The sequence below is a fragment of the Pogona vitticeps genome, chromosome 4 (genome assembly GCF_051106095.1).
Source record: "Pogona vitticeps strain Pit_001003342236 chromosome 4, PviZW2.1, whole genome shotgun sequence".
NCBI classification, from domain to species: domain Eukaryota; kingdom Metazoa; phylum Chordata; class Lepidosauria; order Squamata; family Agamidae; genus Pogona; species Pogona vitticeps.
In genome coordinates, this window is record NC_135786.1 from 65,594,744 (window position 1) to 65,616,121 (window position 21,378).

At 38.7% G+C, this 21,378-nt stretch overlaps 1 protein-coding gene across 1 annotated transcript in view; it reads right to left on the reverse strand.

Annotated features, from left to right (window-relative positions):
* Positions 1-451: 451 nt before the first annotated feature.
* Positions 452-21,378, reverse strand: part of TRABD2B (TraB domain containing 2B) — a 353,065-nt gene continuing 332,138 nt past the window's right edge. Inside the window, exon 7 of the mRNA XM_020788141.3 lies at positions 452-8,984. Coding sequence (XP_020643800.2) covers positions 8,762-8,984 — 223 coding nt within the window. The 3' untranslated portion in view covers positions 452-8,761. The remainder of the gene's footprint in view (positions 8,985-21,378) is intronic.

The following is a 21,378-nucleotide window of genomic DNA, read 5'->3' on the forward strand; positions in this document are numbered from 1 at the left end:
GAGACCAATGTATTCTATTGTTGCTTATACTCAGCACTGGATAAGAGGGATTTTTCTTGGTGTTCCTGGATAGTAGTCACTGTAGATTTGGATAAAACATCATTTGCATCATAGAAGTTTTAATAGTTCAGTAGAAACACATGATGTTGTTGTTATGTGCTGTCGAATCGAAACTGACTTATACCAACTCTAACAGGGTTTTCAAGATAAGTGAGATATTTAGGGAGTGGCTTTATCAATTCCACTCTCCCAGTCAGTTTCCAATGCCAAGCAGGGATTCAAACCTGTTCTACAGAGTCCTAGTCCATCACTCTATCCAGTACACGTATATCACAGTGGGAATTCTGACTCTAATTACTTAGTGGTTTATGATAGATGGAAAGAAGAAGAAAAACATTAAATACAATGTATATTAATGGGAAAACAGAGAATGAAATAATCTACAATCATATTATACTAGGAATTCATAATAACTTTTATTCATATATTACATTGCAAAAATATTCTGATCAAATTACCTTAAATTTTTTTTATCATTAATCCTATAATGTTCACAAATAGGAAGAAAAAGAGGAAGAAAGTCATCCCAATATATCCATACATATCCCCAGTAAATATATATATATCATTTCAGACCTTTTTTTTAAAAAAAAATACTGTTAATGGAAAAACTAGACTTTGAGGCAGATGCATTTTTTTCCCTCTCACAATGGGATGTCCTGAGAGAACCATATATAAATATATAAAAATGTAAGGACTTCTACCAGTTAGGGAGCACTTCTTCAAAAAAGATGCTCAGCATACCTGCTTTGACTGTTAGTGTCTATGCTTCAGAGGCAGATAGCCAAAACATAGCAGCATTGGGACACAACTTAGGAATTTGGTGCTCTCTATGTGCAATCTGTTATTGGCAGATGGCAGGACATTTCTTTGGCCTTTTTGAGGCTCTCTACCTTCAGGCTTGCAACTTGAGGTTCACAGATTTACAAATGTCTTCATAAACAGGAGAGAAAGAACTCGAGATTGAATTTGTGGGAGAAAGCAGAAATTAAGGATGAATCCAATTCATAATACTGTAACATAACAGTTTGGGCAGCAATCAGCACAGTATTGAGTTTGTATAGTTTTCTGGCTTACGATGGCAATGGATAATAGAAAGCAGGTGCCTTTCATTCACTGTGGGAGCATCTTTGCAAACAGCAACAACAAACTCCACACCATGTAATCTAAATTGATCCTTGGAGTTCAGTGAGATAATAAAAGCATCTATGAACATATAATGGCCTCATATTATAAAGTATTTTTCACAATGGATAATGAAAAGGTATCTTACTATAGCAAAAGTGATTGCCATGGCATAAAAATAGCAAATCATAAGGAGTCAAGTTTGCACTCATAGTAACGATGGCCAAAATCCTGTTGCACAGTTACATGGCTGGAAGGGACACAGTATAAATTATTGTGTCAAATTACCGCTAATTAATAAGTCCATTCTCTGATTGGTAATCATGTGCCAAGTCATCTGACTGTCATACAATGAAGAATTGAAGCAGGGCCTTGTTAATTAATGGCAAAATGCCCCTGCAAGTTATGTCATTTGGTCTCTGCCAGTGTAACCATGTGATAGGATATTGTCTGTCTGATGAAATCTGAGATGAAAACTAGCAACATCCTACATGCAGAATGCAAGAAAGCAGGGCTGGTTTAAGACACACTTAGCTTGTAGGGATAATGTTATATTTAATAGGCACCATATTATTACTGATAAATATAAGAGGGGCTTCTCCTTACAAACACAAATATTATTCAGGCCCCCCCTCTTAATCCACGATGCTAAATTACAGTTTGTTTAGTTTGTGCACAAACCCACGCCACTGCTTGAAATGCAGTGGGGTTCATACCATTCAAAATCACATTGGTGACAAGTAAAACATTTTCTCAACAGAGAAGTTTCCTATTGTACCGAGAGCTCTCCACGTCAAGGACATTGTGTGATGGCTCACCCTTTTGCTTTCACAAAGGTGCCTATCCCAAGCACATTTTATATTTAAGATGGAAAAATAAACAAACAAGAGTGTGGAAACATTAATACAAAACATAGGGTTACCACTACTAACATTTTAAAGAAGGCTTCAGTTTGTTTCCACAGCTTCATTCCATGCATGGCACTGTAGATTCATTTTTTAATGGAACAGTTCAAATCTCTTAATGGAGATATACTTCTGATTCACCACTCACCACATCTATTCTGACAAATGTATACTGCAGTAAATGTAATTTGTTCTCAGGTTTAGCTGAAGACAAACAGATTACTTGACCTACTCTTGGTTTCTGCCTCATAAAAAATGGAAGGAACTCAGAGATGTGGCAAGACAAGGTCAGATATTCAGATTTTGGGCAATTAAAGTTAGGTAAGGAAGCTCCCACAATACATATTGACCAACAGAGATAGTGTGCATTTTTGTGGTTAAGGATATTGTTTATATACTGTAATATATATGAAAAACTGTACATTTTTTGAATTCATATCTTTCAGTGGTATCAAAATGGTTACTAGTAACATAACTTTGGGGGAAAAAAGCCTAGGTCCCATATTTTCTATTTGCTACTAAAATCTCAATACAGTGATTTGGATGCTAGGGAAGTTCTTAACCTGCCAGTGCTATTTAATGAGATAATTATTTCCGGTGGTACAGAGTACACAGACTTATATTTCGAATCTTTACACCAAAATCATAAATGTAAGAAGCTGTAGCATCACTGCTGATCAAAATACATTTGTAATGTTCATTAGATTATGTCATACTTATTTCTACTTCAGTAGAGAAATCAGATGAAATCAAAGGAGGGGGAGGGGGACTACATTCATTCAGACTCACATTGCAGTAATCCACCAACACATTAAAAACAATAATAGCAGCCCAAAAGATGAAGAAAAAGCCCACAATCCAGCTAGAGGAGTCCTTGTTTTCTGAAAAAATATCCATGTAAAAGTTAATTCTCCAAAAACTTTAACAATGGCCTTAACTCGCTGAGCAATGGTGTCCTTTCAGAGGATAATTATTATGACGAACTTAACAGCAATTATTTCCACAGTTGTCTAGGTATACTCCTGTTTGCCATTCCTTTCTTCTGGAGGCACTCTGGAACTGTGCAGTTTGCAGCTTGCCCAAGGTTATACAGGCTGGCTCTTCTCCCAGGAAGCACTATGGGGAACTAAAGTTCCAACCTCTGGCTCCGTAGCCAGATGCTTAGCTTACTGAGCTATCCAGATGATCCTGAACTGCAAATGCCATTATCCATTGCCTTTGATTGTGGTGGCTAGAACTGATGGGAATTGCAATCGGACCACATCTTCAGAACCACAAATTACCCATCCCTGCCTTAAGTGAACAGAATGCTGCCTCAAACACAATTACAGGATGAGCACTGTGTGTAGGGAAACTGGTCTCTCTGGAGGAATCAGCATTCTGGATTGCAAAGGTGCTGTCATGGCCCATAGCCAACTCGTGGGAGTTTGTGCCTCAAACTACACATCCTCATGTTCATCACATCACTATATTCCCAGTTCTGTGCACAAGGTTCATCGGTCATCTGCTTCTGGCAAAACATTGTGTAGTGTTCTCACCACTAACAGAATTGTTTGTTTCATGTGGGAGGAGAGGAATATTGAATTGGGGCCTTTTCTCCCTTTGTATCTCAAAAGATCAGCACACATAATTAAGATTGCAATCCTAAGCACACATACAGTACGTGAGAGCAAGCCTCATTACACTCAGTGATTCTTGCTTCTTAGTAGATATGTACTGCTTTGTTCTTTTGATGATAATTTAAATATACTATTATATTTATAGTATTATATAATATGCCCTATTATCCCCACCAGCTGGTTGAAAATAGCTGGGAGAACACGTATAAAGTGCAGTGTGACTGTAATATCCCCTAATGAAGGACTGCACAGAAGCTGTTGAGATTGCCACACCATACTGTAGACCCCTGCTTCACCTTTTACAGTTTTTAAAACGGCAGAGAATGGTGGTTTTATGTTTTTCAGTTATTGCAACTTAGAGCTACCTCATTCTGTGTTGAGGTTTGACAGTTGCAAAGATAAGCCGAAGACCATCAGGAAGACAGCTGAGCAGCATCTGCCATTTTAAAATGATTTTTTTCTTTGATTAGCCCTTTTCCCACTCTGATAACACATGAGCTACAGAGAACCAGCCGGAGAAGCCAAAAACGTTGTTGCATCATTTTGTTTCCGTAAGAGCTGTCTGCAGTATTCTGAGGGAAATCTCTCTCTCTTCAAGGAAATTAAACTCAGGATGTATATTTATGTTCTTTACAGTCCCACAGTGAATAGCCTCTGCCTTCTGGTTTGAAAGGATCGCAACCTCTCAAATTCCTCTTTATCTTAGAGAACAGTACCCCCCCTTAATCTGCTCCTGAGGACTGGGGGAGACCTTCCGGAACTGTACAGGAGATGCAAGGGGGTGTATGTGGACAAGGAAGGTAAAATCTTGTTGTATGGATGAACATCAAATTGTTTTTATTACCTAAACCTTAGTGAGATTACCCTTAAAAGAGTGTATTGGAATACACCAGCAGATTATCAAATAATTTGAAAGAGATGAGCAAGGCTTCCAGTTTAACAACAAGAATAACAGTTCTTCCTCAAATTAAGATCAGATTAGATGTGATACTAAATGCCACTGTCTCTTATCTCACTGTCCTCTCACCCACACCTTTTAAATAACAGCTGAGGGGAGTCAGCTTGGAATGGGGCTGTGGTATAGGGAAACTACAGGGGACCTTCTCTTGCTCCTGGTGCCTCCCCCACCCCCAAGCAAATGGGACCATGAGGGTCAAACAGTTAATTCAGGGAGGCTATTCAGTGGGTTAATGGTGTGAGGCAAATGGTTTGAAAAACCCTTCTACTGCCCCATTCAGAAGTGTTGTTAAGAGCTCTATTTTCTGGAGGGGTAAAGATGCACTGTGATATGTTATACTTTTGACATTTAGTATATACATTAAAATAATAATTTTAGGACTGGAGAGCAAGTATCCACCTTGCTGCTTCCTAAGGACACTCATGGCATGGATACAATACAGATCAGGGACTCCACAATGGCTGCTTAAAGTACAGTGGTACCTCAATTTACGAACTTAATCCATATTGGAACAGCGTTCATACATCAAAAAGTTTGTAAGTCGAGGCAAACTTTTCCATAGGAATGCATTGAAAACCATTTATTCTGTACCTGCTGTTTTTCGTTCGTATGTTGAGACGATGTTCGTAGGTAGAGGTATTAGTTCCCATAGGAACTAATGCAAAGCCAGTTAATCCGTACTCTACCACTAGGGGGATTTTTTTTTATTTTTTTCTTCTTTTGACCTAAGATGAACTGAGGTTAAAAAAAAGGAGGCAGGAAAGTTTTTTTCGGGAGGGGGGTGGTTCGCAAGTCAAGGCTATGTTTGCAAGTCAAAGCAACATTTTGCGAATGGAGCCGTTCGTAGCTCGAAACGTTCACAAGTGGACACGTTCGTAAGCTGAGGTACCACTGTACAGAGATGGAATAGACAATGTATGGTATGCTTAATGTTAGGTGTAGTTTTGCTCTGTCATTTAAAATCTAAGCAATCTATAGTAACTCGGATATAGAGTATGCATCACATTCAGAGCTTAGAAAAGTTACTTTTTCCCCACTGAAATTCTCAGAATCCCTCAGATGGGGAGGTCATCCTCAGAGCTACAATTTTAAAAAGTAATTTTTCCAAACGTTGAGTTTACCCCAGTTCATGTTTCTTGAGGTACATTAGCTGGCTCTCATGCAGTCTCATAAAAGAAGTTAAATGTCTGGTTAACAATATTTTCCATCTGACTCCACCTGTTTCCTTCAACTGTGTTCCATTTATTCCAGGTATTATTTGCCTTTCACTTGGATAAGCAAGCAGATGGTTAAAAGCTATTTTTCTGATTTTCCCAGAATATATATAACAAAACAATATGTTAAATACTGCACTTTACCCCAGTGAGAATTTGAGGCATAGCTCTGCATATTTCTACATTGTGTATTTCAGCTTATGGAAGATTTGAAATGTTTGTTTTGACATGGAGTCATTAATCTTATGCAATGTTTGTTATGAGGATCACATACTGAAAACATGCTTTGGAAAATTTATTCTCAAATTTGAGCTCTTCCACATTTATCTGGTGTCTATGCACATAATGCAATACAAGACCAGAACAATGTAGAGTCTCTGCTGGTCCCAGGGACTTCATCTTCCCTTTCTGGAAGGAAAAGCCTGAAAAACAAGGCAAAAATGCTTGCGCATGGGAGCTAAGTGGCAAGAAAGCAGTTTGTGATATTGCATAATGTCATTGCTGAGCAAGGGCCATGTCTTCTAATGCATTGTCTGTAGCTTCCAGTTCCCCAGCTTCGTGGATCTTGTGGTAACACAAGATAGCTTTAACTGATATTGTACATTTGCAGGGTTTTGACAATTGATTAATGGGTTGCAGAGAGGGAACTTAAGCAAGATGCTCCATAAAAGAATCATGTTTGAAAAGAAGGGACATTCCTTTATTTAAGAATACTCCTTAAAATAAGCAATATCTGGCAAACTAAAGGCCTTTTGCAACACCACAAAGGAATGTACATTGCTTCACATCTCTGTCCAAGTGAGCTCTTTGCCCAGATTTTAGTCTTTCTTATAGTTGAGTGGAAGGGTGTAAATATGAACTTAACAGGAAGTGAGTCAACAGTAAGCCATATTGTCTCCACTAATTTCTGAGTGGAAATAGGTGAGCTGAAAAACATTACAGCTTTTTACAGTTGAGTTCACACGGTCACTTTAGATCACATTTTCTTCATGGTGATTATGGCCAGAAAAGAGGACCACATGGAGAAAACATTATTTGAATTTTAAAAAATAGATATTACTAAAGCAATTTCAAGCCACTCCTCTCCAAAGTACTAATGTAACTGATGTAATCAAGCAGAGATGGGTTTATATACTGCCATTTCATCTTTATTGTGGTTGGGCATGTATGTGCCCATTAGTGGGGAAATCAGCAGAAGCAATGATGGTGTGTGAACCACTTCAACACTGTGCACAAATAGGAGAATTGGTAAGGATACTGGATGGGACCCTAGCGCTCATCCTTCACTCCTGCCTGGCTTGGAAACCCCTTAGCATCAGCAGCTCCCTCCCTTGGTCTTGGTCTCAGAAGCATAAATAGTTGTTATTGCACCTGGAGCAAGAAGCACCACCCTACCCACTGTGCCCCAAGGCATGGGCATCAATTCCCACAAGAAAAAGTCAGTTTGAAATATAAGAGGAGAATATGATTTGCAGTACAAAGGAAATATAAGCCAGTGTGATGAGTGACAAACTAGGACTCAGGAGACATCGGTTCAAATCTCCGGTCAGCCATGGAAAGTCAATGGCAGGTGGCAATAGTAAATATCTTATATACAGTACTTGGAAAAGCCTTTCAGGGTTGCTGGAAGTCAGATGGGCTTTCAGGGCATATAACAGCAACAACAACAGAGGAAAAAAACTGACTGAACAAGGAAAGATAATGTGAGGAGAAAATACATCAGCACTGGACTTATCCAGATATTGGTAAACCATGTTTTAGCACTGGACCATACTCTATTTTTGTTCAGTAACTGCAGTTTTTAATTTAAATTTTAAGGATCTATGTTTCTAGCTCTTATGGATGCATAAGAAACCTTGAAACAGCAAAGCAGTAGGTGATAAAAATGATTTATGATTCTCACACAATAATTTGCAAGACCACTTTGCAGAAAAATTATGGTTTTTCACATTTGGAAATCATTCCAGGCATATACTGCAAGGGCCACTTGACCATCAATGATGCATTTTGATACCACCACATTGTCACCAGTTCTCTGGTTCATGAGATATTTCTAAACTTAACCACATTTTTGACCAAGAATCCAAGGATGTATAACACTTATGCTAGCTGCTGCTTCTTTCCTGCCCATTAGAGCTAGAGATATGAATGGAAAGTTCAAATTTTCTTGGTTTCATATTGCATCTGTTTATATAAGAAGCCCTTGACATTGTGACCCAGAAGAATACTTTGAGTTGAAAAACTGACAGTACCATGTTGTTTTTACCAGAGTTATGATTACTGTTGATTTACCATTTAGCACTTTTGTTGGGGAAAATATTAACATTCTGTAAAAACCATAATAAGTTTAACAGTTGAATAAATACACTATTTTTCTTTTACATAAATAACCCAAAAATAAGCCCTAGTTAAGTGAAAGTCTGCCCTCCACCATCGTGAAGCAACCAGAAGATGACACGACTGTATTTGAATAAATGTACGTAGATTGTTGTACATGAAAAAAATAAAACATCCCCTGAAAATAAGACCTACTGTGTTTTCTGGAGCAAAAATTAATATAAGACCCTGTCTTATTTTCGGGGAAACGTGGTACATATACATATATATATATACATATACATATTATATATATATATATATTTATATATATATAACAAATATATTTTACAAGCCCCATAGCAGTATGGGAAATAAAGATCCTTCTACAAAAAGAAGATGTTAAGTCAATGTACAAAATAAAGCTTCAGAGTTTTAAAATTCTATTTGGACAAGAGACACAGAGACCAGTTGGAGGTCTTTGCTTGGAAGGTTCCAGGTACAAGGTGACTGATGGAAGACTATCCTTTTTCCTGGATATTGCACTTAAGGTACCTTGTTTTGTCAAGAGGAAATCAATAGATGCAAGAGGAAAGAAACCATTGTTGCACAGACTGAAATAGTTACAGGTGATGCTATGGTACTGCTAATGTCTGAGCTTTTGAGATGACGGTGAAATGCAAGGTCTGGATGCGGCTGCTGGTCCAGCTGATTTGTAAACCAAATGGATGGGTTAACTGAGATGTAGCCATTCGTTATCCTGATGTGAGAAGGCATGGTGGTTGTGCTGAAAGAAAACAAACAAGGGCAATATTACCAGATCTTTTAATATATTTGCATATCCGTATCATGGTTTTGTTGGCAAACTAGAACCAACAAAATAATGATAAAAGTGGATTGAGACTTACTAATATTTTGAGTCACTACATATCAGTGTTTCATCACAATTAGATAAAGTGGAATGAGGACAGGAATTGACAGGTTACCCATCTGTAACTGTAGTTCTTCAAGTGGACCTCTGTGATTCACAACCTGGGTGATTCGTGCCTGTGCGGAGCCTCATTGGAAGATTGTAGAGCTTTTGCGGTAGCAATAAACACAATAGAATATGCCCCTTCCCACCTGTATAAGTACCTTGGCACCATGCATCCTCTTTCAGCTGTGTCAACCGGGGCTCGTCAGCTATGGAAGGCAGCTGATTTAGGAGAAGGAAAACTCCAATTTCAAACCTCCACTGCCTTGTGGCTATATCCACTCATGGAAAAGGCTTCAGGAGTTAACCTAGAGGCAAAATCCGGAGCTGGAGTCCCGAAGGCAGTTTGTGTCGTTCTGCCAACTCCTGCAACGTTACTGGAACCATTTGTATTGGCTCTTGCCTTTCCATTGGACCATTTCAGCAACGTGGAGAGGGGGAATCTGCTGCTTGTGTAACAGTCTATCCTCCATATTACTTTACCTAGGCTTCATGCTCTGGAGAGGACACTTCTCGATACAGAGCACGTTACCATAGTCTCTCAAGACTATTAACCGCCGCTTAATAGTAAGCAAACAATGGTACGACAGAGGGGAAGACAGGTGGGATGTGTGAATCACAGAGATCCACTCGAAGAACTAAAATTACAGGTGGGTAACCTGTTCTTCTTCTTCGTGGCCTCTGTGAATCACACCCTGGGTGACTAATAAGCTGTCTTACCTGGAGGCAGGGTGTCATGCCAAGGTAGAAGCTAGAACAGCACATCTAAATGCCGCATCAGACTTCTGCTGGAGGTCGAGTCTATAATGATGGATAAACGTGGACGGCTGTGCCCAAGTGGCAGAGGCACAGAATGTCCAGAAGAGGCACACTGTGGAGAAAGGCTGTCAGAATATAGAAATTTTGTAGGCCTGAACCTGAATAAATGTATTATTAACAAATTGCCATTGTGCACAGATGTGAGCATGCTGAGTCATTCTGAAGATGATGCAATGTCTGGAAATAAGAAGACACCAGGTGTAGAAGATGAAGTCATGTGTCTTCTGATTGGACTAGAGATGCCATGTACATGTATATAAGTGAACAGTGTCTGTGTATCATCCTCTTCTTTCTTCACCATTTTCTGCTATCCACTATGTCAGTTTGTATAAAGAGTTCCTGCCATGCTGATGTGATGCCTGCCTGTAAATACTTGTAAATAACTGTAAATACAACCGACTAGCAAGAGAAGAAGAACTTGTGTCTTCAATAACTCTGCGTTTTTCCTGTCGCCAAATCCGTGACAAAGGCTGTAGAGGCTGCCATCGCCCTTGTGGAGTGAGGGCAAATCACTCTAGGGGCTAGTTGTCAAGCAAGCTGATAAGCCAAATTAATGGTAGAGGCGACCCATCTGGAGATAGATTGGGAAGTCATCTGATGGCCTTTTGTAGGCAATTGATGGCTTATGAAGAGATGAGATGACTGTCTAAAGGGTTGAGTATGTTGGAGATACAAAGCAAGAGCTCTTCTGACATCCAACGTATGGAGTATTTTTTCTTGGTTTGAAGAAGGTGACAGAAAAAATGAAGGAAGAACAATCAGCTGGGAAAGATGAAATTGAGAGACAATTTTGGGGAGGAAGGAAATGTCCATTAATAACTTAATCTTAGCAGGAAAAAATTATAGATAAAGATAGTCATAGCGTAAAGCTGCCAATTCACTAGCTCGTCAAGCTGAGGTGAGGGCTATGAGAAAAGCTGTTTTAAAGATGAGGAGTCTTAAGTTAATTTTAGCTAATGGCTCGAAAGGAGCTTTGGTAAGCTGCTTCAAAACAAGAGTTAGTGACCATTGTGGAGAGGGAGGTCGAGTATTGGTGTAGATATGACAGAGACTTTTAAGAAAACATTTCGTTGTTGGATGTCTGAAGAAGTTTGTTGCTGGAGAATTTGGAGGTTGGTAAGATATTATTGCTGAAGGGTAAACTCTCAAGGATGAGATGGAGAGGCCCTTGAATTTGAGATGTAGGAGGAAGAGGACAACAATGGAATGTTATGGATTGATGGAGGATGATGAGGAAGATTTGGTAAAGGATTGAAATTTCTTCCATTTTTACAGGTAGGCTTTCCTTGTGGATGGTTTTTTGGCATGATGAAGAATGTTCATTAATGAGGGAGAATCCTCCTCACTGGCAGGTGCAGAGCAGGTCAGTCAAGGTGTAGGACTGGGAATTGTTCTGTGTGAGAAGGTGTGGCAGGCAGGGGAGATAGTGGATGTATGATGAGAGATTGTTGAGAACTGGAAACCAAGTCTGTCTTGGCCACCAAGGGGCTATAACGATGGCATTGGTTTTGTCTTGTTGTAGATGGACAACAACTTTGTGGAGGAGAGGGAATGGCAGAAAAAGGTAGGCAAGAGTCTTGGGCCAATGACCGACAAACACGTCTTCCTCGGAATGTTTTCCTATTCCCACTCAGGAGCAATACAGTTGGCATTTCCAATTTGCTCATTTACTCACAGAAGCAGAATTATGAGGCTCTCAACGTTGTGGTTGACAGAAACTGAAAGGGGACGCTTGGTGCCAAAGTAATACGGGTGGGGAGGGGCATATTCTAATGTGCTTATTGCAACCGCAGAAGCTCTACAATCTTCTGATGAGGCTCCACACAGGCGCAAATCACCCAGGGTGTGATTCACAGAGGTCACGAAGAACAACCCATGATTCCGATGAACAAATACTAGAGTGCTTGCACTGTTACAACCAATATCAGCTAGCCTGCTACACAGATGTGGCTTGCATTGTGCTCCCATAATTAACAAAAAACAAACAAACCCCAAAACACAACATTATCAAGGAAACATCAATTGACTTCATACCTCCATTTTGTTCCTTATCATTGTTCACCTAGCTTTCTCACCTCCTCCTAACCTCTTAAAACTTCATCCAGCATTTCAGCTTTAAATGTATAAAACAATTGTGGGTTTTTTTCCTGTTCTTAGTTGCCCATGTCCATATTCAGTTCAGAACACAGTGAAATAGTCTGTCATGGCACCCAGTACTTTGGGAAGACTCTGGACAAGAAGATTTTTGCAAATATTGAGGATGGCCAAGCTCTTTTGACACTGCATGTGGGAAGCTAGGTGCCCACCACATCCCCACCATGCTGTTTGGCCCCAGAGAAGAAAGTGCCCCTCCTGCACACATGCCACCATACAGGGGACAGGAAGGCAATGACATGGCAAGTAGTATTTGTCAGGGCTAGCCTTTTTCTTGCCTAGCTCCTAGGAGTCCTCTTGGAGCCCAGACCAAATGGGTAGGCTGTATCCAGAGAAACTGTCTGAAACTGGAGCTCAGGAGATTTCTCCACACACCCACAGCACTTGCCTTGACTTCAAGATGACTCCTAGAAGCTGTACCAAAAGCAAAAACAAAACAAACAAACAAACAAAACCCAGAGACATTGCTGACAACCAGCTTATGTGCTCTTACTTGTCTCTTCTGTGCCCAGTGGTGCACATAGAGGGAAGCAAGTGCAGGCACCGGCACCTCCAATGGCAGGGGATTGGACATCTCCTGTTTTGGGGCTCTGTGAGATAGATTGGCAGCTCTCAGAAGCTCAGTGTCCCTGGTGGGGAGAGGAAGCTGTGCGCTTGCTCTGTCCAATGCTCAACCATCTGAGGCAAACATCTTCATGTGGTTAATGATAAGGCTGGTCCTGACAGATATATAAAAATACTACTAATAGACCTGAACCTTAGAATGAATTTTGAAATCAGCTGCCTTCATTGTTATAATGAATGAAGCAAAATTGCAACAACATTCACACCAATAAATAACAAATGATAAGTACATTTTAAAATTGCAGTAATAAAGGACTGGTAAATAGCAATACTGATGAAAGATTCTGTGTAAATCCTTTAAATAATAAGCCTGATTTGAATCTGGTCTTTCATTCATACAATCTTCTACATGTGCTTTTAATTTGCTTTCCAAAGAAAAGCTATATTTTTTTTTATAAAAGAGAAGATACCTAAACAGATTTGGAGCCAATTCTGATTATTCTCAATGTGACTTACTTTTATTGTTTAAAGAGTGCAGAAAAAACACACATTTTTTCTGTAAGAGAATGTTGCTGTGGTACTGGACCATCTGAAAAGCACCATCTCACACTGGAAAAACATTTCTGAGCATACATTTGTGTTAAAATTATTAAGGCTGGAGTCTTCTCATAGTATTCAAGTAGCACAGGAGCCCCTTGTAATTCATCCAATCAACATGAGAAATTAAATTTACATTTAACTTAAACTAAATTTGCATACATAGTTTTCAAATTTAAGAGCTAAACAAAGCTACTTCTGTCTTTCAACAAGCTCATATTGAGTCAAGAAACTAGATACTATACAATTTAAATTAACCCAAGCCTTAAGTTTATCTCAACAGCAAGTCTCTAACAGTCTTCGCTTCTTCAGTTACATTGGACCCTTGACTTATGGAATTAATCCGTATTGGAACAGTGTCTGCAGGTTGAAAAGTCTGTAGGTCGAGGCTCCATTGACCTACAATGCATTGAAAACTGATTAATCCATACCCGGCTGTTTTTGTTCAATTTTGGGTTTTTTTCCGGTCTGTAGGTCAATTCTCCGGTTGCAAGTCGAACCTAAATTTTGCGGCCAGTTTGTAACTCGAAAAGTCTGTAAGTGGAGCCATCTGTAAGTCGAGGGTCCACTGTAATGGCAAGGCTGGCATTATTCTTAAATTTAAGAGTGGAAGGATGTTAAATTTCCAACCCCCAGGACTAGTACTGCTTGCAAAAATATGAAAATTCAAAACTAAATGTTGCTGGAAATCTACATTCACTTTCATTTTTGTGAGATTTTGAATTGCATAATGGATTCTCCAAGAACAGAAATGTGAGAGGTTTTGTAGATTTTGGCCACACAAAAAGGAGGGGGGACACGTGAGGTCCTCAGGTCATAGTTTGCTCACTCTTGACTAAAGGAATCATCTCATTTCATGGCTTGTAAAGAAGCACCAACATGGCAGTTCATTTGTTCTTATATCAGATATTAATCAACCTAATTAACCTAACTGAATAGTTCTTTTGTCGTCCCAAATCATTCTTGTGCTAGTCTTCCATGTATAATGTAGATGAGCAATTATGTTATTGTTCACATGAACCTGTTTTCCAAACATTTCAAAACTTTCTGCTGAAATATATATTTACTTAAGAATTAACTTTTAGATTTTGTTAAAATAATTGACTTTTAACTTCCACTTGGACCCTAATTGAGTTAAGGTACTCTTACATCTCTGCTCAGTTATTTGTCATCAATATCTTTGTTATTTTTTCTGTTTTATGCAGTTTTATTAATGCTCTGGCGCCCTCTGTTTTTATATGGTTAGATTGCTCATGGTTTTATCATACTATGCGATTCTGTATTTTATGTGAACCATCCAGAGTTGTGCTGCAGCACTAACAAGTGTGGTATATTTAATTTAATTTAATTTAATTTAATTTAATTTAATTTGATTTGATTTGATTTAATTTGATTTAATTTATAATTAATTAATTAATTAATTAATTAATTAATTAATTAATTAATTAATTAATTAATTAATTAATTAATTAATTCTGCTTATAAGGTCAGAAAATCTTAAATTGATTTCCTGTTGTGGTTAACTGGCCACCAGAAGGGGAGATGGGTTCTTCACTCTACCCACTACGCCAATGTGGTATAATAGGTAGAATGACAAACTAGGACTTTGGAAAATAGGGTTTGAATCCCCACTTTACTGAGGTAGTGGAACTGATAAAACCACTCCTTAAAAATCTCTCAGTTATCTCAAAAGTCCTATTTTGGGTCACTATAAGTCAGTTACAACTTGGCATAGAACACACAAATTTGGTTTTAGTTGGTGGAAATTCTCCCCTTAACCCAATATTTCAATCAACTCAAAATGGCCAAAGGTGTAGAATACTTTTTTGCCCCTTTCTATTGCATCATTCTTATATGAAGGCCTGCCCCTAAGCATCATTCTTCCAAACATTCAGTGTTACTGAAAAAGGAGCTAGAATTCTCTCTGTATTCTAGTGTTGTGTGAGGGATTGCTGAGTATTTGTAGATGTGAGATCAAGGTTTTTGTTCTTTTCTGAAGATTGGGTGTTTCCTGCGATCAGATCAGAGTGTTTTTATTATGGGTGTTTTGTTGTGATAAGGGGGGATGATATGTCACTGTGATTGATGGGCTAGTCTTTTGTGTGCAGTGATCACTGGTCCTTGTGGCTTGGTAAATTTCATTGACCTTTTTGCAAGCTGTATGTTTCAGTGCTGGGAGCCAGGCTTTGTTGATTTTTAGACTTTCTTCTTTTTTGTTGAAGCTCTGCTAGTGTTTGTGGATTTCAATGGCTTCCCTGTGTAGTCTAACATAATGATTGCTGGTGTTGTCCAGTACTTCAAGAACACACTAATACAGATTTGCTGTGCTTTTGTGGTCATCCATTGTCCGCAGTTATTCACACACTTCACTACTGATTACAAAGTAAAGCTTGAAGGGGAAAGGTTCATCAAGGACTGTAAATAGCCCATCTCATTAACATCATTGTTACTATGCCATCATTATCTTGTTATTGTTATTTTACCATAGTTAATCTATGACAGAGGTTCTCACATTTTTACAGCACTACCTTCTATTAAGACCTATATATTAAAGCCACTATCATCACAATGTTTAATACTCACTTACTTTTTCACCAACCAACCACAGCCTTGATGCCATATATAAATATTTATAACATTATATCTCTTTCTATTATGTCTGAGGATGCAGGCTTGTTCACAAAAGCTCACATTAAAAATATACAAGTTAGTCTTTAACGTGCCACCACATTTTTGTCCTTTTTTACGTATTATTTTTATTTTGTTTTCACCTATAATGCTTGTGCAGACTAACATGGCTACCCCTTCTATAACTATTACTATGAAAGTCTTTGATTAAGTACCTGCCCCACAAATAGTTGCAGCTCCCTTCCCAGTCATGAACTGAAGATTCCCTTTATAATGTCAGAAAGTCCTAAACTGATTTCCTGTTGTGGTTATTTTGCCACTAGAAGAGAAGATGAGTTCTTGAGAGGAGGAAAAGACTGATGAGTCATGTTAACTCTGTAGCAATGAAGGTGAAGAACAGTATAAGCAAATTTTATTTGCATTTATTATTTATTCTTGTGACAATGTGCACAGCAATAACTTGTTTATAATAGGTACATAATCTAAATTATGTACTACAATTATCTCTTGTTCTGCAGTTTAAAAAATCAGGCTAGTTGGCACTAGATAACACTTATCACCATTACCTCTGATACGAATAAAGAAAGATCACAATTACCATAAATACTTCATTTCCAGCATTTTGAAAACAGCAATCAGAAAACTGGGAACAATAGAACAGAAAATATTGTGGGGCATGGAAAATCCATACCTGGAAGTTCCACTATAATCCTCTTGTAAAACACACAAGGTAAACACAAACAAGGCAAAAACAGCAGAAAATAATTCTCTGCCTTCCTGTCACAAGGCTTCACCAGCATTTTTTGCCACTTCACAATCAAGCATTTAAAAATGGACCATCATTATTCATTGCTGAAGACTTCTAGACGTGCTTTTATTGACACAATCCTTTTTTTCAATAGTATTTTATCCTCCCTCTGGACACTGTTTTGAAATATGGCATCCACCAAGAATAAGAACTGGTGCTTAGGTTAATTCTCAGACAGCTCCAGAGGGGTGAATGCCTTGTAAATTCCAATAACCTTTGAAGCATACCCTCAAAGTGATTATTTCATCTCCAATTTAATGTTTTAAAGATGTTAGAGTCCTTTTTGATTTGGCAACAACAAGAATTTCATCCTTATTAAAACCAGTCTGTCAGGAAACAATATATCATAGTGTTTTTTTAAGTTTAACTTTAAAATTGCTATAACTGTTCGAGGTTATGCAAGATGAAAAATGGCATAGATTCTCATGAAGTTTCTGTGTGGTCCTCAACCAGAAGATGACAACATTAACTCTTCCTTTTGCCCTCCTCCCTTCTACCTCAGAACTGCTTTGATGATTTTCTAATATTTGAAGAACATCCCTTCATAATTCCATTGCATAGCTTACCACCACAGTCGACACTGCCTCCCTTGAAGAATGCATCCCATTTTTTATCCAGGTCCCTGTGTTGAGACAAGACTTTCTGTGTGCATTGTTTATTTTTCCAGCATTTCACAGACACCCAAGATAGAATGAATTCAATAACAGGAATGAAACTTGGAGAGTAATACCAGTCTCATAAAGAACTACATGCTATTTCTAAGTTCATATCAAGGGGTGATATATAAAACCTTCATTACTTCTGCGATATGACACCACAGATTTGTTCAAGATTAGTCAAATAAATATAAAGGATAAAATAGCCACTTGACTATGCAAGTAAACGAATGTCTGTAAAGTTTACTACTACTACTACTACTTTTATTTAAGTCTTATCCTTTCTCATAAAGTTGCTCTAGGGGTACTTTAAAAAAACAACAACCCAAAAGCCCATATTTTAAACATGTTACAAACATCTAAAAATCACAAAAATCTAAAAGCACAGATTAAATGGTCTGTAAAAATGTAAAAGCCAACAAGCAGCCTTCAAATATAAATGGAATACTTGCTTATTTCTCCGATATTATACAAATGGATGCTTGTTACTTTCTTGGGCTCCATGATCACTGCAGATGGTGACAGCATCCACGAAATTAAAAGACACCTGCTTCTTGGGAGGAAAGCGATGACAAACCTAGACAGCATCTTAAAAAGCAGAGACATCACTTTGCCTACAAAGGTCCGCATAGTGGTTTTTCCAGCAGTGATGTATGGAAGTGAGAGCTGGATCATAAAGAAGGCTGACCGCCGAAGAATTGATGCTTTTGAATTGTGGTGCTGGAGGAGACTCTTGAGAGTCCCCTGGACTGCAAAGAGAACAAACCTATCCATTTTGAAGGAAAAGAAATCAACCCCGAGTGTTCACTGGAAGTACAGATCCTGAAGCTGAGGGTCAAATACTTTGGCTTTCTCATGAGAAGAGAAGACTCCCTGGAAAAGACCCTGATGTTGGGAAAGTGTGAAGGCAAGAGGAGAAGAGGACGACAGAGGATGAAATGGTTGGACAGTGTCATCGAAGCTACCGACATGAATTTGACCCAACTCCAGGAGGCAGTGGAAGACAGGAGGGCTTGGCGTGCTCTGGTTCATGGGGTCATTAAGAGTCGGATACGACTCAACAACTAAACAACAACAAAGGATGCATCACTGGAGACCATGACTATGCTCGTTCATTCTCTCATATACTTGATCACCATATATGGGTGTGAAAGCTGGACAGTTAAAAAAACTTAGAGGAAGAAAATTTGTTTGAAATGTGGTGCTGGAAGAGAGCTAGCAGACATTGTGGACTTCCAGAAGGACAGATAAATAAAGTCCTAAATCAAGTCCGGCCTGAACTGTCTCTGGAGAGAAAAAATGATGCAACTGAGGCTGTCCTACTTTGGGCATATCATGAGAAAACAGGAAAGCTAGTTTGTGAGACCTACATATGGGGATTTTGACTTGCAGGTGATAAACTTGAAACTCACACCTCTTCAGGCGACCATGCAACACACATTTCAAAAATTAATGTGGGAAACATTTCTAAATGTATGGAATTCTCTACAACTTGCTGATATTGATAAAAATTGGAATTCTTTCAGATCTACATTTCTTAACAGTTGGAACAACTCCTTTACCATGGGGTACTACAAGGCATTATTTAATACGTCTAAAACAACTGAACAATTTATCTACATTATTTAAAAACTTAAGGAGGGGGATCCTTAAGTAATGGCTCAAGAAGAAAAGAGCCCACTACTGTATTTAATTATTACAATTTACAACTAATAAGGAAGGTTTTAGATATATTTGTCTTTGCTATATTTAAGATGTATTAGTTTTCATCAGAGTAGGTGCTTCTCTCTCTTTATTTCACAGAAAAGTGGGATATATATTTTCTACGCATACTAGATAGATGGTAAACCATTAAAGTCATCACCAAAAGTTTTTAGACCTAATCATAATGAACATCTGGGAAGTGAAAGCCATGGATTTGAAAAATGTAAATAGAATGGGTTTTCATAAATCAAAAGTTCACATCAGAACATTTGCCATGACATGGTCCCTTGGAGTCTATCTGCCATCTATAATTATTAATCACTATGGATAAATATGGGCACGGATCAAATGTGTAGGCCCATTCCTTTGAGGTGCTGAAAGAACATGGGACCAAAATAAAGCCGTAACACACCATTCTTGTTGCAAGTGCTCGCAAGCACAGGCCAAAAAAATAAGCTCACAGAAAATGGGGTAGGTGTGGGAAGAGGCAATAGTTGTGTGGTTAGATTAGATTGCTTGACACCAATGGGATTTACATCATGTCTAATATCATTCCTATGAATATACACATACTCTGAAAGTATGTTTAAATCTAGAACCACCCATTTCTAAACTGAGCATAAATAGAAGCAAATTGCCATCCAGACTGTATCCTACTAGAAAACTAATTTATGATCATATGTCACATTCCCAGGGGTTTTAACAGGCAAGAGTCCATAAACCAGTCCAATGTCAGAAGTCCACTAAATACAAAACAGATACCAAAATACCAAAGCCAAAACACAAACCGTAGTCAGAAGTCAGAGTCCAAAGGCAAGGGTCCAGAAGACAATGTCCAAGATAGGCAGGAGTGTGGATGCAAGCCAGAAGAATTGACTTGTTACTTCCACAAACTTCCCAGCCCTCTGGGAGCTGCTTATATAGTAAAACAGTCATTGAACTGCTGGAAGCCTTTCATTCTGTCAATACTCAGGGCTAGCTGATCTGATGTTTCTGTGGGCAGCATTCAGGCGATCCTCTGACCTTTGCGTCATAAGTCTTTGCTGAAGTCTGGCCCTTACCCTGGCTACTGGGGGAGGAGAATCTGGTGGGGATTCAGCTGTCTGTGCTTCTAATCGCTCAGCATTCTCCTCAGTTGTAGTTAACCCCTCAGGTTCTGGATCTTCGGCTGAACTCATGACATCATACAAAGCTGCAGAACGAGTACTCTGTTGTCCACTCTCTTGTTCATATATCTGCACAGCAGTCTCCCTAGTTGGAAAGATCACCTGCAGGAACCAGGAGTAAGCCTGGAGATGCCCCTTCTGCTCCCTGGTGGTTCACTGCGGTAAAGGTTCCAATTGACACTGAAATGCCTACAAGTGACTTGGGGCAGGTTGATGTCTCTCAGCCTAACTTTTCTCACAGAATTGTTTGCTCACTTGTTCTGTGTGTTAGCTGCCTTAGAAAATAGGTTCTCTGGGCATTATGCAAAATAAATGTTAAAAATATTGATTTAAGATTAAGATTATTTACAATAACAAATATATTACAAACATGCACACATATGGTTATTATTCACTGTATTTATATATCCTAAAGAAATATTAAAAATCCAAATATTCAATCAGCAAGCCAAACCACAAGAGCTGAATGCAGTCAACACACAGAGAAAGTAAAACCACCACAAATGCCACAGGGAATAAAATAATATCCTAAAGGGTCTGAGAGAGTAAAATGTCTTAGCATGTTTGCAGAAGGACAAAACTGTAAGTGGCTCCCTCGGTATGCTTACAATCCAAGGGAGAACAATCCAAAACCAGGAGATACCTTTGAAACATTTTTCTCTTTTGTTGTCACTCCTTGAAATTCTGCTTGGGGTGCCTCATGGATTATCTTGTTTGTTTGTTCATTCAAATATTTATCAGACACCTTTCTGCCCCAAGGCAATATGTAAAAGTAAAAACCACAGCATTAAAAAAAGCAAACAAACTCATATGTGAATTATGAAAGGATTCATAGCACAAGAGGTGGTCCTTTCCAATGTCTGACACATGCACCACCCATTTTGGGCTTGAAAAGTGAAGTAGTGCATTGAGGGACCCTGGAAAGTAAACGGGGAGCCATTATGGTTGGTGTTAGATTGCCCTTATGTGGTTTGCAAAGCACACAGCCCAAAGCAATCTGTTTGCCATGCTTCCCCACACTCTTCAAGGCCAGTCTCCTAGAGACTGCATTGGAAGGCGATGGCAGAATGCATGACTGTAACCAGATCTGCCTTCTTGGGAACTGCAGAGAT